At 36.4% G+C, this 15,098-nt stretch overlaps 1 protein-coding gene across 1 annotated transcript; it reads right to left on the bottom strand.

Annotated features, from left to right (window-relative positions):
• Positions 1-669: 669 nt before the first annotated feature.
• On the bottom strand, positions 670-1,870 carry LOC136824249 (uncharacterized). The gene is made up of 3 exons (XM_067080419.1): positions 1,406-1,870; positions 1,016-1,275; positions 670-906 (listed from the first exon to the last, which is right to left on the bottom strand). The coding sequence occupies exons 1-3, from the start codon at positions 1,698-1,700 to the stop codon at positions 823-825; spliced, it is 639 nt and encodes a 212-aa protein (XP_066936520.1). The 5' UTR covers positions 1,701-1,870; the 3' UTR covers positions 670-822.
• Between the last annotated feature and the right edge of the window lie 13,228 nt (positions 1,871-15,098).

Genomic DNA, 15,098 nt, shown 5'->3' with positions numbered 1-15,098 from the left:
GTAAAATTTTAATTGATAAAACTATTATTTTCCTATGTTCCTATTACAATCAACATAAAAATGCCTCTCAATATAGCATAAAAATTTTGAAAGAAATCTCAGAAATGCAAGATTTGAAAACAATCTAATCGAAGTAGTTATATAGAAAAAGATATTATGAAATATAAATAATCGTAAGATGTGTCAAATTTATTTGACTTTATTAAATTCACCACAAACAGTCTTAACATTCAAAAGTGTAAACAATCGTTTTCGACTGTCTGCACTAAAGTTCCAAGTTCCTTCAACTTTGCAATCGAGAATTTGGGCCTCCTCCACATTTTGGACATCCTCCTTGGTCGGATATGTCCATTTTGAATGAGAGCCGGACACTTTTCTCTTCAAATGGTCCTTCAAATATGCTACAAACCACTCGTATTTGGCATCACAGTTTTGCCACATAACAACATACATCTCATTGATTTCGAATGGACTTGATGATATCTCAGCTGACGGGATTACATCTTTTAGAGCTTTAATAGCATCTTTGTTGGTTGGTAAGTTAGCGACAGTTGAGGTGCTTTCGTTAATTTCATCATCCAATAGAATACACAAATTCTCCAGCATTTCTTCGTAGGAGATTCCATTTAGTCGAAAGAGCTGCTTTCTTGCAACCTTGTCTGACTGTCCGCAGTCTTTTCCCTTGGGTGTCTTGGCCTTGCAAGACATTCTTCAGCTCGTCCACTGATGTACATGGACCTCCCCAGGATTTACAATCTTTTAGCAAACGTTTTGTGTAATCTTTACATTTTTTTTGCCTTCTCCAATTTTTGTTCCAGACGTTCATTTCTGTTTTTCATTCCAGGATACTTCCATTCCAACAAGAATTTGATTGATCCTCTTGGCCATATGATTGATTTTGATTTCCTGAAGTAGTAAAGAACTGTTTGATATGCATGAGTCCAAAATACCCAAAACAAGGAAATCACATAAAAGTTCAAGATATCGCAACTATTTAGCAGTAATTCTATATTACCTTCTTTTGAGATTTGTATAGGACCATGTTATTTCTGATGTTCTTTGCTTTAAATCTTCTATTTCTTGAGCGAGCGACAACTGCTTCTTCATCAAACCGCGATAAGTCACGTTCAGAGATACAATTGTTGGTTGGCAAGTCTTTTCGTTGGTCAATAGTCAGCTTTGATAAATCTGTAGCGCGAAATGGTTCTGAAGAAAAGCCATACTCTCTGCCACATTGTCGATGAACAGCCCCAGCAGCAGATAAACACATCCGTCCTAAATTTTACAAGAAAAATATCATTAAGTATAAATTTTTGTTTTTTGCTCATTGTTCAGTATTTCATGGTTAATTCAATGATCTTAAAATCACAAGACAATGACTTTTTTTTTTAATTCAACTTTATACCTATGATTTGTTTTTCAAGGTCGTTTGACATCAAGGGTTCAGACATTCCATGTATTGATACAATAAACTGTTTCAAAGTGTCAGTCTTCTGCTGAAGCAATTCTTTGTGTAATTGTGGTAAGATATTGAGGAGATCATCTTGACTGCTGTTTTCAATACAGTTTAAAAATGGAAAGGTAACATGACGATTGAAGAAAGCAAGGACTTTAAGCTCTGTGATGAAAACTTCACTGGCAAGATAGATTCTACAAGATTCCACGAGTTGATTTGTTCCTTCTACCTCATCCAAAAGCATTGTCAAGATATCCAATGCTTGTAGTAATGAAGCTGCAGCTTTGCCAAGCTTGGCAAACCTTCTTTTTGATACAAGAAAATTCTCTTTACAACATTTTCGCGCTCACAAATGTGGTCAAAAAGATCAGCTTGTGAGCAAGAAGTTGCAGATTTGTTATGCGTGATCAAGTTAAGCAGTGCTTCAATTCCTTAAAAATAAATGAAGAATTTTTATTTAACATACTGGTAATCAATATACGTTACCACTGATTCAATCTCCTAGCCTTGATGTTTGAGAGCAAGCAAAAAGTATGCCAATGATAGAAATGAATTATACTAACCTGCTTCAACAAGGGCTGTTTTACCACGGAAAAAGGATCTCAACGCAGGATTGATTCTCTCAAATACTTATACTAAATACACGTTGATTTAATTTCATTTCAATTGACGCCAAAGTTTCCAAATTAGAACGATCTAAAGCTTCTACAGTGTGGCTTTTGCACAAAAAGTGGATTGGATGGTGATTCGAGCCAAGTGCTTCAGGAATTGTATCTTCGATCCCTAAGTTCTTTGATACACTATCTGTCATGAGGGCATCCACTTTTTCCCACAACTCCTTTGCTTGGATTTCCTTTTGTTTGTATACACTAATAGCAGCAGCCAATCTTCTAAATGTTTCCAAAAACAATTCAGTAATCTGTTCACGGTCCTCAAATGCAAAAAAGAGTGGCCTTAGCCTGTATTCGCTACCATCTGACAATTTCAATATAATGCTTGGCCAGTCACCATCTATGGAACTTCTGCTAGTTGTATCATAATGAACTGTAGATTTAACAGCTCCTGTAAAATGAAGAAGTTTCATAGTTGCGACAATCAAAAATTGCTATTTTCAGAACAGAGGAAAAGTTTGCTACAATGTGCATGTACTATATCCTGCAATTAAAAAAAATTATGAGCTGCATCAACAAATTTATGAGTAATAGCAAAGTAATACCTTTATTAAAGAGAGCAGTTGCAGCTTCTAGTTCCATTCCACTTGCTTGAACTTGCTTATAATCAGTGATTGTTCAGATGGTATAACGTAAATGTAATTTTTCAAATCAGCAGCTGTAACAGGTATTTGTTTTTTGTTAGAACTATCTTCAGTCACAGTTCCATCCTCACCAAAGAGTTGTTCTTCAGGTTATAGGTAAAGGTCGTGATGATACAGTTCTTTTGCTACAATTTGGATGACTTTCCTAGACTTTTCGGCTGGTATTCCACAAATTGCAGAAATTTTTGCACATGCATTTTTGATATCGTCTGTTGAAGTCCGAAGCTTGATCCTTAAAAAAACACGTCAAAAAGACAAGTTAAATGACGTCATATTTAAAAACAGCGATAACTTCGATTACATTACTACAATTTACACTAAATTTTGACTGGAGAAGTTGATTGTTAATTCTGAAATATTGCATGAAAAAAATTTGAAAATTTTTGATGACATCATCATTATTTGACGTATTTTAATTTTTACAGACATTAAATGACGTCATCGAAAAATTTTGAAAATTTCTCTTCAAATATTTTAAAATCGTTAATCTACGTCTCCAGTCAAAATTTGGTGTTATTTGTAGCAATGTAATCGAAGTTATCGCTGTTTTTAAATATGACGTAATTTAACTTGTCTTTTTGACGTGTTTTTTCGACGTATTTCCTAACGTAAAAATCAGTTTTTGGCCGATATCTTGAGATTGCCTTAATTTAAATTTTCGGCCCAGCACTTTCCAAAATCCTCTCTTTAATACGCTTCTTTTGAGCAATATACGAAAGTTAAGGAACAATGGGAAGCTGTGCGCGTCATGCAAAATATGTTTGGAACTTGCCTTAACTCACCTGAGAACTTTGGTCGGTCAGGCACTGGACCATCTGTTTGGACTTCGTGATTAACACCAACTGTTTTTAAAATACAACTACCACGCCTAGATAGTCTGATGTCCATGTTTTTATTTGAGCACGTTGGAATGCCATAGGACGTTGGAGTGTCATAGATTGACGAGTTTACATCATCTAAATAAGAATAATCTAGATCATGGGGGTCATCTTCTAGTTCTACTGCGTTTTCTTTGTCACTAGTGTTTTGTTGTTTAGCTTCTCTTTCAACTTTGATCTGTTCTTGTTCCTGTTCATATTCCTCGTCAACCTCTTTACTAATTCTTGCTTTTCTGTTTGATTTTTGATCTTCATAAAATTTCTTTTCTGTACCTGTAAGAGACTCCATATTTAATCCTATGTCAAAAAGCTCATTATTTCTTTCTTGGAATCTCCATTGCTTGTTGAGTAATCTTATGGACTCGTTTTGATGTGTAGTTACTTTCTTATCAACTTTTTGATGAGTTTTTTTGTAAACTTGATTAAAATGGTCCTTCAGAATTTTTATAAGTCTATTTTTCACACATGATCTAGATTTGACATGATTAACTCCAAATGATTTTATCCAAATTTCCCTAAGATACGACTCAAACTTGTTGATAACAGTCGTCATTTTGTTTGAATTAGGGTTGCTACAAACTTCAAATATGAATATAGCAACATCATAGGTAGTTGGCAATTTGTCTCCAAGATCGAACTTCAATTCTGCATCTTTCACTGTTGTAGATGACATTACTTTTATTTATTTGTATTTCTTAGGTGCTATATTACCTGAAAAAGTAAAAAGTTCTTCTTCTCAGTCTTAACCATAATAAACCAAAATCTTCTCCAGCCCCTTCTTTCACCACACAAATATATAAATGAATACACATTTGAAGAAATCAAACAATTTATGTATCTGTGAAAAACACTGTATTGTCTTCATTCCAGTAAAGTTACTATAAAAAACTGCAATGTCTTTATTTCAGTAAAACTACTGTTAAACACTGCAATGTCTTCATTTCAGTAAAACTACTGTAAAACACTGCAATGTCTTCATTTCAGTAAAACTACTGTAAAACACTGCAATGTCTTCATTTTAGTGAAATTTTCGATACTCCACATTAAACTCAACGTCGTCTTCATCTTCATGCACATCGTCGATGATTTCAATTTCTGTTTGGCTTGCATTACTGTTTGATTTGGATCTTTGTTCGTCGATTGTTTTTTGTTGACGCGATTGGAGTCAACGGTTTTCTTCTTAATAACGATTTCATTGTGTGTAATTTCTTTCTTGCCGTCTGACTTACAGGGAATGCACGACGGAAAAACGGTTTTGAATTTGCGGAGAAGCTCTTTTCGTGCTTCAATGGCGATTTTGTCATAACCACAATGGACACAAATGTGACGAGCAGCGGGAGTGGAGGCGTAGAACGCGTTTTCGATATTGGAGGAGCAAGACAGTAACCTTGAAGTGTAAATCTTTGTACCTGATATGACCATCCCACAAACGTAAATGATGTCATCCAGTTTCCGGTGGTCAGCAGGTGGAATAGATCGATCTAGACTGAAAACACAACGGGTTTTGTTGCATTGATGGACGCGACTTGAAATGAACTTAAATCCCGCTTCATTCTTATCCTTTTTGAGATTTTTCGGCTGAAGCGATGGACAATCGGCTACTGTGGTTTCGACCTTTCCGTACAGAGAAATGAAGGGTAAATAGTGCGTCTTGTCGTCAGGGGAAAGGACAGGAGCTGGGACTTTGGGTGGTAAGACTTCATTCTTTCTTGTGCAACAGTCCGGATCATCACACTTTCTGTATTGCAACATGTCAAGATTCTTTGAAAGGTGTACATCTATGAATTTCTTTAGACTTGGGTAGCTGCTCAACTTCGCTTGATGATGAGAAATGGTGGAAAAATCTTTGATCTTATCTCAATGGAATTTAAGGCGGCAACGATTTCAGCACTTTGATTGTTCGGCGCAAAGGTTTCCTTTAACTCGAGCATGCGAAAAGAGTTTTCCACTACTTTTCTCGAATTTTTTAGCGCAGATTGGTAGGCTTCCTTCATTCCCTGTTGGTGTTTACTCTTGGCCCTGATAGCTTTCATTGATGAGCAGGATTTCATTGATGCATCAAAGGGACCCATATGATCGCGGTCTAGGGCTAGACCTTGGAGACCAATATTTAGTAAACTCGTACATCTTTCAGCGGGATTTATGTATGACTGGTTTGGTGCACATCTTCCCGCGTTCAGCACGTCGAAATTTCCAATACGAAACAAAGCCAGTAGGGCACACTGCACATAAAGAAATGTCACTGAATAATCTTCCAGGGGAACAGAGCATAATAGATTAACAGAGGGAGTTAGATTGACCGAGTGATAGTTATGATCGGATGCTTCTAAGGTCACTTTCTTGGTGGTTAATGCCTTGCGGTTATGGCTTGTTGAAGCTTCTGGGGTACCAGGATCGCCGAATGGGATTTTTGCCTTGTCGTCCATACAGATGAGTAGATTCTGCTCCCTGTTTACAACACACCAATGTTTCAAATTACTGCATAAAGAAAATTTCAATTTATCAATTTTTGTTGTTTCAGGGGAACATAGCTTTAATGTTAGTCTTGGAAAATCATTGAAGAAAAATGTTCTTCACTAACACTGGTGTGTTAGAAATATGAATCTCCAGTCAGTGAAAGTCAGGTTCGAATCAAAACTATTGAAGAACTTTGTGTATAAACATAATACTTAGTTCGCAGAGTTACGGTTTTGTCTGCACACAAAAAATACTTACCGAAAATACGAATTCACGTAGTGTGCATCCTCCTGATATTTTCTCATCTGTCTCCGTTGGATTTGTGGTACAATATCGAATTTGGACTTATACCTCGATGATGTGTGACGTCTGCTGTGCCCTTGGTTGAACTGATATCGTACGGTTGTTTCTGAAGGTATGGGGACATCTCTCAACCCGTTCTCTTCTGGACGCGTCTTCACCTTTAAAAAAAAGCAAGCCATAATAAAAAACTAATGTATGCTGTAGTAAGTATGCAGATAGGACAAACTGTTCTGCTTGGAAATCAGTTTTCACACCCGTGTGATTAGTAGAATGTTTTGAACTCAACAAACAGAAAAGGGACCAAGGGGTGCTGCGACATGTGCATGATTCGATAGCACCTATAGAGGGACTGTCACTGTTAGACTAATTTTAAAAAATTCTTTTGATATGAAAGACGAAGAGAGATTATAGAATTACAACAAAAATTGTGATAAGAGCAAAAACCTTCTTGATAAGTTGTGGTACTGAAACTGCTAATGGTATATGTGCTACTAATGTGTGACGACGTTCGTGGGCAGCTTTGCCAATTTCTTCAAGGATTTTGTCAAGTTCTTTGTAGAACTCGGAGAAGTCTCCTTCTGGACGACCCTCATTGGATTTTCTTTGATCATAAAAGAATTCACTAGGCTTCTCCTCGTCCAGCGGCATTGATGTATAGAGATCGAAAAGATAATCAATTTCTGATTTTCCCCTAGTTGTAAATTTTAACATTTTGAGCAATGGCACTTCTACTGGCTCAAATTCAGTATTTTTGGCACTCGCAAGTCAAATTTTGAAATTCTTAAGCTTAAATGAATTTCACTCAAGCCTGACCCTTAGCCTCAATTTTGTAATTGAAAATTTCTTTCCCAGACTACAAAAACGAAAAAATTGAGAAAGTGAGAGGAACACCTGAACTTTGCACATCGTTCTTTTGATCATGAATCCCTCGTGATCAAAGGAACACCTTCTATACAATCTTAGATCCCAGTTCAACCAGATTTGCAAATATAAATCCATAAAAGAATAATGTCATTATATTTTTTAGTTTAATTCTACAGTCAGTCAATTTTACCTGTCTTTTGTTCAGTACAGCATAAAAGCATGTCATTCAGTCACTGTTGTGTTTCTGCCAAAATTATTCAGTCACAATGTCATGTTTAGTCAAGCTGTCAGGTAAAACAAGTAAAAAATACCAGAAATTTGTTGCCATTTATAAAGGGACTAATATAGTATATTACAGTGTGGTATAGTATAATATGGTAGAGTTTAGTATAGTGTTGTATATTGTGGTCCTATGGGTCAGTACACTGAGTTGGTACCCCCTGACAAACTTAATAAACTTGGCTGTCATGGAAAAACATAATAGCTGATTGTAGCTTTCAGTAATTTACATTGAAATTAAATTTTAGAATAACTTACTGTGCCTTTTTTCCTGTGAGAAACTCAACCATGCTACACCTAACCACTGATGTCACTCCTGAAATGTTGCTGTACTTCTCTCTTACTTTTCTTGTCAATGCCTCAGTTTCAAACTTGGGTACAGACTTTCTTACTTCATCAATTGTGGACAATTGTCGGGCTTGTTCAATTTGATCAGGCAATTTCCACAAAAAGACAAGGTTTCCCAAGTTTCCACCACAGTTGTACTTGTAAACTTGTATTCTGCAAAGAGTAGAAATGCAATTATAAATAAGAGCCCTTAACTTTTCAAATGGGGTCATCCAAAAGGTTCATACACAAAAATTTTCAAAATACAAGATACAGTTCTTTTAGATTTTTCCTAATCCAATTTTTTTTGGTTTTGGACTAGATCTGATCTGACAGCAAACCAACATTTAATATGTCAACTTTAAAATAACATAGTATGACTGTATAGAAATAGATTTCTTGAATTTTGAAACATGATGAAAGCATATATTATTTCAAAGTGTTTTCAAGTCTAGAATGTATGTTAATAATAAAAAATGTCTAAAAATTGTTTTTAAAATTCAAAAGACAAGTGTAAGACTGTAGTGCCAACCTGCAACTTAGCTGCAAGTCACTGAACCAACGATGTCTGAGTTTTCTATCTTCTGGAACATCAAACTCGAATATATCATTATCGACAATAACAGGACAGTAAAAATCTTTATCTTTTAAAAAGGAATCAAGAAGTAGATAATCTTTCTTTATCACTTTTGGATCCACTGCCTCTCTTGGCATTTCATAGGTTTCTCGTGTGTACGTTTCCAATGTTTCAGTTTCTCTAACAGTTCTTACACTGGTATTAATTGATGCCAGATAATCTGCATACGAACGGAGACTTTCAGCCAACTGTCGACATTCGTTTAACAATTGCTGGTGAAAAGCTTTTCTATCGCAAAAACTCAGGGCATCATACAGATTGTCACAACAACTCATCAAAGAATCATGGGCTAGAGTTGGTTTTGCTCGCTTTTGAGCAACCCAGTCTCGATACTCTTTTAGGTAAATACCTTTGAAAAACTCAGGAAGCTTTTTACAATGGCCTTGTTGTGAAACAGCAGTGAAAGTTGAAACTCTTGTCTCTATAGCCCAGAAACAATCAGTTAAACATTGGATCAATTTTACACCATTGGACTCATCTTGAGTATTGAATTCGCAATCCAAAAGATTCACTATGTAATTGTACATTTTGTGTTTTTTGTTTTTCCTTAGGTTGTAATCGCAATCGTTTCTGGCCACTCTTCATCAATACATCTCAAGCTTGTCTTTGTGGAACAACAGGCTTGGTTACTTTTCTCTTTTCTGCAATATCAGTTTCAATTTTGTTGACGACAAACCAGGAAACCGAATTCTTTTGAAGTTTGCACGAGGGCATGTGCAAAGGCGTAATCATAGCATTTTTACAGGTCATTGAATATGCTTTATGAAGAGAGTAGCTATCATGATCAATTTCTGATTTTGCAACATCCCAAAGCGAACTCACTGTGCCAGCTTTCTCATTCCAAGTAAGTCTTCACCAACACTTGACACTGAAAATCAAAAGGAAAAACATCATTTCTTCTCTCAACACCCATATAAGTTTTCCCTAGGCAGATTCAACCAAGAATCAACCATGCAAAATTTCAGTCAATTGGGTTTTGTCTATAACAATGGTAGTTAAACTTTAGCCTTGTTTTGGGGCTGAGACTGGTTTCCAAGCCCCAAAAATTTGAACAAAGAAAAAGCAGACCTCCAGGGATTCGCACAAGAATTGAGTGTGGAAAATTTGAGTCAAATCCGACAATTTTTGAGTCCCCAGGCCTCAATCAAAATTTTCAAAAAACAAAAACAATACCCCCAGATATCCACCCAAGGAACAAGTGTGCAAAATTTCAGCCAAATCTGACCATTTTTTAAGTCTCCAGGCTACCCCAAAGTTTAAGCCTCGTTTTGGCGAAAAACTCGACCCCAGGCCCCAAAATTTTCAAAAATTGAAATAATTACCCCCAGATATTCACCCAAGGAACAAGTGTGCAAAATTTCAGCCAAATCTGACCATTTTTGAAGTCTCCACAGGCTACCCCAAAGTTTAAGCCGCGTTTTGGCGAAAAACTCAACCCCAGGCCCCAAAAATCAAAATTTTCAAAAATTGATAAAAATAACTCCAGATATTCACCCAAGGAACAAGTCTGCAAAATTTTAGCCAAATCTGACCATTTTTCAGGGTTCCAGACTGCCCCAAAGTTTTAGCCTCGCTTTGGTGAAAAATTCGTTCCCAGGCCCCAAAATAAAAAAAGCATCCCCAGAAATTCACTCAAGGACCAAGTGTGCCAAATTTCAGATAAATCTGACCATTTTTGAAGTCTCCACGCTGCCCTAAAGTTTTGGGACATACACGCAGACATACTATACACGCAGACAGACACACAGAAATTCTCAGATTCTAGCTCTCAAAAATTTAAGAAGTCTCCAGCCGGCCCCAAAGTTTTGATACAACACACACCCACACATTTTATACAGATTGAGAAATCAGACACAAAGAGAAAAAATATTCAGCAGAATCACAGAACTCAACAATAAAAATAATGTGACAAAACACATTTTCAAAAATTGAGGAGAGAATGAAAGTTATGAATTTATACTATGAGTTTGGGTAAAGGATATATTCAATGAAACATATACTTACATCATTTAATTCTTTTCCTCTAGCAATGGTTATTTTATACCAATCAGTTAGTTCAGATTGTCCAATGCGGATTGGCTCTGTATCATAAGTGAAAGAATCATCTTGCTCATCCGCCATTTTCTTTTAGAAAAAGAACCCACGCTGAGTGAGTTCTTTCGAAGTATAGTTAAAATAGCGTTGTTCTCCCCAGCATTTATATTTACATTACTAAGTAATTATATGTGTTCATTTATTCTGCGGAGAAGAGTTTAAAGAAAAAAGCTATACGCTAGAACAATTTGCTTTTCCCTGATTTTTTCCCGCTTCTCCGTACCGGAAAATCAGCGGAAAATATGATGCGGGCGGGTGACGCGAACAGAACAATTTTTCGGTAGCCGCCTAATGACATGCATAATTTCAAGATGGTACCCCAGCAGTGACAAATCAATTTAGAATGGCAGCCTTTACCATAAAATATAGACAGTGTGGTGGAAAGTCTGTTAGAAAGAAAGTGCAAAGTGATTTTTGGAGAATTTTTTTTTCAAAATCCAACCCAAAACAATACAAAATTGGCAAACAAAAAAGAAGAATTGACGCATAATAAAGATATACCTTTAGTTCTTTACACGATGCAACCAAGTCATTAAGAAGAGATTAAAACAAGAATATCTAAGCAAGTAATTGAAAAGAAAACAACCAGAAAATCTAAAAATTCTCATATTTTGATCTTCACACTTCTTCCCTACCATTATTGTCATTTTTATTCGGATGCGTGGTCAAACACCCAAGGGAGTTAAGTAGCTACTCTATTGTTATTTGCTTCGAAAAAGAAAAATCAGGGAGATTTGCAAAGCAGCGTATGCGCCTTGCTGATCGCCCGCGCGGTCCATCCAAATACTTAGGCGAACATTACAAGTCGGCTCGTATAATTTCTTATACGCGCGCCACCATTCAGATCTCTCTGATTCGCTTGGACCAACCAATCAGAATATCCGCATAATCATCCTCAGATCAGAATGCAGACATTCTAGGTAAACCAGACCGTAAGCATAAGAAATATCAAAATCAAGAAGAAAGTTTACGGGCTGGATATCTATCTAGGCTAATACAATACATAATATAAAAATTTTTTAATTTTTAAAGTGCAGTTTCGCTAAAAATCATTTAAAAATTCTCCAGATTTCATAAAAGTCTCTGGAAATCTATAAAAACACTTTACAATTTGTTTTCGCAAGAAAGATCTTTCAGCTCCCTGATTGAGCATGCGTTTGAAAAGTTCTGAATTTCTGGGCAGAACATCTTCAAAAAGAAGAGTGCCTCTAGCAATGCGTAATGTAAAAGCTCTCATCGATGCTCTCAGGGATTTGACTAGCCTGGGAATCCAAGCGTTAAACTTTTTTCACAGTCTAGTTCATGATATTTTTGCTGCTTGTTTAACACTTGGCGCAGGTAACTCGCCTGCAGGGAGATTTTTCCCTGCAATGCAGGTTCGGCCTGATTGGCCAGCTTTTGGCGTATTACTTAGCAGTACTATCGCGCGCATTTTGATAATTTCGATGCGCGCGCATAATTAATGGAAAAAGCTGACTCTGCAGAAAAAAGGAAAACAAATGAAAATGAAAACATAGATTCATTTCGAAACAAAATGGCTGTTGGCTGAAAGTCTAAATACATGTGGCTGAAAGAGTTTTTATGGTAAGTTGATTATGTGTGTTTGCCTGGGTTTACAAAGTTCAGCAAGTCTGTCAACAAGGGTTCACACACAGACTGTTTATAACATTCTGTGTCACTCTAATCTACCTGCACCAAGCTCTATAATTTTAGAACTTTGTGAGGTGAGGTATTTTTTGTTTTTTCTAAGATTATGAGCTTGGATTCCCAGGATAGGATTTGACTGATGAGTGTGACAGAGGGGATGATGCTCCCTACAATAAACAGAAAAATGTGGATTTAAGAAAGTGTAAAACCTCTTTATAAAGGAATACAGATAAAAAGTAACACCTAATGTTGAATTTTGAACCATCCCTTACATGAAATGGAAATCCGTTTCAGGTCTTTAGAATCAATGCCAATACACCAATTCGGTTTCTCGGCTTTCTCATATCCCCCATTATGGATTTTGCGCGGTCCGCGAACCTGGCACGAATTTAGTGTGGTCAACGAAATCAAAACAAATCGTTTTGAGAGCCAAACCAGTCACATTGCCATTAGAAAGAAACAAAAAGCTGAATAACTCTTGTCATTTTAATCGTTATATACAATGGAAAATAGAAATTGTGCTGTCATTGGATGCTATAACAACTAAAAGAAACTAACAAAATGAAAAAACGGTGATTGTGATGTCACAGGACATGAGAAACTGAAAAGAAAAGACTGTGGATGTGCTGCTAACCCTCCTTTTACTCTGTGGATGTTTCACAGTGATGGATCTATAAGTGGCAAACAAAAAAGAGCCACATGGACTGAAAAACTTAAAAGACTGAATCCTGACAAAACTCCATGGAAACCACGTCTATGGTGGCCCATAGGTGCCAAGTAATTTTTTATTGAAAAACTCAAAAACAAAATTTTTTTATAAATGAAAATAACTTTTATTTTACAATTTAAATTTACATTCATTGCAAAATCAATTTAAAAGTAATTTCATTTTCAAAATGACTTTAAAAACAACTTAAAATACGACCCAGCAAGGCCACACAAATGATTTAAATTTTGTTTTAATTCTAATTTACTTTTCGATATCATTTTAAAAAGCATTTTGTTTTTTATTAATTTTAAAATCACTTTTCTCACGTAGCCCATCAGTGCCAAATACAGCTTTGTCTCCAGACCCCTACAGGCTTAAAAGATTGAAGTTACCATGGTTACTTATTGGTTTGTTGACAGTTCACGGCCCATCAAGGCCAAAACAACTTAGTGCTTAGACCCCAAACATTATTACAAATGTGTAGGAGAGTATAAAATGATATCCTTTACTCCAGTGTTCTATGGTACCATAAATGAGAGATTTTTTGTCCGTCACAGTGCTTTTCCTTTCTATTGTTCTTTGTTTGGCTGGTGGGTTGTATTGTCTTGAAAAATTTACTTCTTTTTGCAGACAAAATTATTCATCAAACAAAAGGCAACATGAAGAGCCTTTGTTTTGATATCAACTTTTTTAATATCTATTGTATTGATGTCTATATTGTTTATTGTCTATTCTCTATTGTTTTGATTGTTTTTGTAAAACTCGTGCACGAACGAAAGTCGACATGTGAAACGAAAAGGGAGTACAGTTTATTTTTAAAGTGAGTGGAAGCAGACATGAGAAATAAAAAACGACCCGCTGATTGGGATCAGTTGGAGGATCGGGTAGGAAAGAAAAGAACTGGAAAAGACGATGTGATACCAGCAATTAAAGTCAGCGACATAAATGTTCAACGAATGTCAACTACACCTACTGGGCGACTAAAGAAATATGAACCTTTAGCCACTAGGGATTTCGTTCCTTTTGAACAGTATTTTGATTTAACCATTGAAAACATCAAGAAAGCGTGCGAAAACTTTTATAATATGCCTGCAGGCTCTTGTGACGTTCTTGACACGGACAGAGGGCCCTCCTGTACGAGAACGGACCAGATAAAAGGAAAGAAGGTTTACCTAGTACGCTTTGATGAAGAACAATCGAAAGGAAATCCCAAGAACCGCCAAATTCCAGCTTCAGTACCCGCACATCGTCACCCAAACAATCCATGCTGTCGCTACAACCTCCAGACAAGAAATTCCACCTACCAAATACGCTGCTTCAGTTTCAGTAGCCGATCTCCTTCGTGCTGGAAAACTTGTTAAGAAAGCAGCCCACAAAATTGAACTTAGAGCCTTAATATTCAATTGCGTATGTGGGAACCTGGAGTCGAAAAATCATTTCTTGTCGAGAAAGAAAGATTTGCTCGTGGAGGATTCCGAGATGCTTACAAAGCAGTTGACCCTTCCGATGGAAGTATTTGGGTTGTCAAAAGGTACCACACTAAAGCCATTGAAAATATGGATTTGGTTGACATGACCTTGGAAGAACATGCACGTAAGCAAGTGCAATTACACAGCTGCGCAAGAAATATGACACAGAAATTTGCTAAATCTGCGCCAAGTGAATTCGGAGAGGTTTTTTACAACAAAGTATATTATGGTGAGCTAAAGAAATACCAATCACGATCGAAAAATACATCAAAGGAAATTTATAAATAAGATGACGGCAATGTTCTCCCCCTCGATTCCTGATGAAAAAGTTCTACACCTAAAAGCCAAGGCTCTAGTCCATTACCGTTTTAAAAATCGAGAAATTTGCTTCTAGATATCCAAGGAAGTGCTTACAGCCTTTATGATCCGGAAATTGCCACGTTTGAGCAGTGCGATGAAGATGGCAATTTTTACTTTTGCACCGGCAACCTTTCCAAAAGAGCTATTGTTAAATTTGCGAAACAACACTCTTGTAATGAGTATTGCCATATGTTGGAATTGCCTGCAATCGATGTGCCTACTCTCGATTCTTCTAAAGATGAGACGGAGAATGATGAAGTAAGCGAAAATCAAGCATCAGTTGCTACTTAACCAGACTGTGTG

This window comes from Clytia hemisphaerica, unplaced genomic scaffold, assembly GCF_902728285.1.
Source record: "Clytia hemisphaerica strain Z4C2 unplaced genomic scaffold, Clytia hemisphaerica genome assembly, whole genome shotgun sequence".
NCBI classification, from domain to species: Eukaryota; Metazoa; Cnidaria; class Hydrozoa; order Leptothecata; family Clytiidae; genus Clytia; species Clytia hemisphaerica.
Note: the sequence above shows the minus strand (reverse complement) of the source record. Positions and strands in the feature narration are given on the sequence as shown.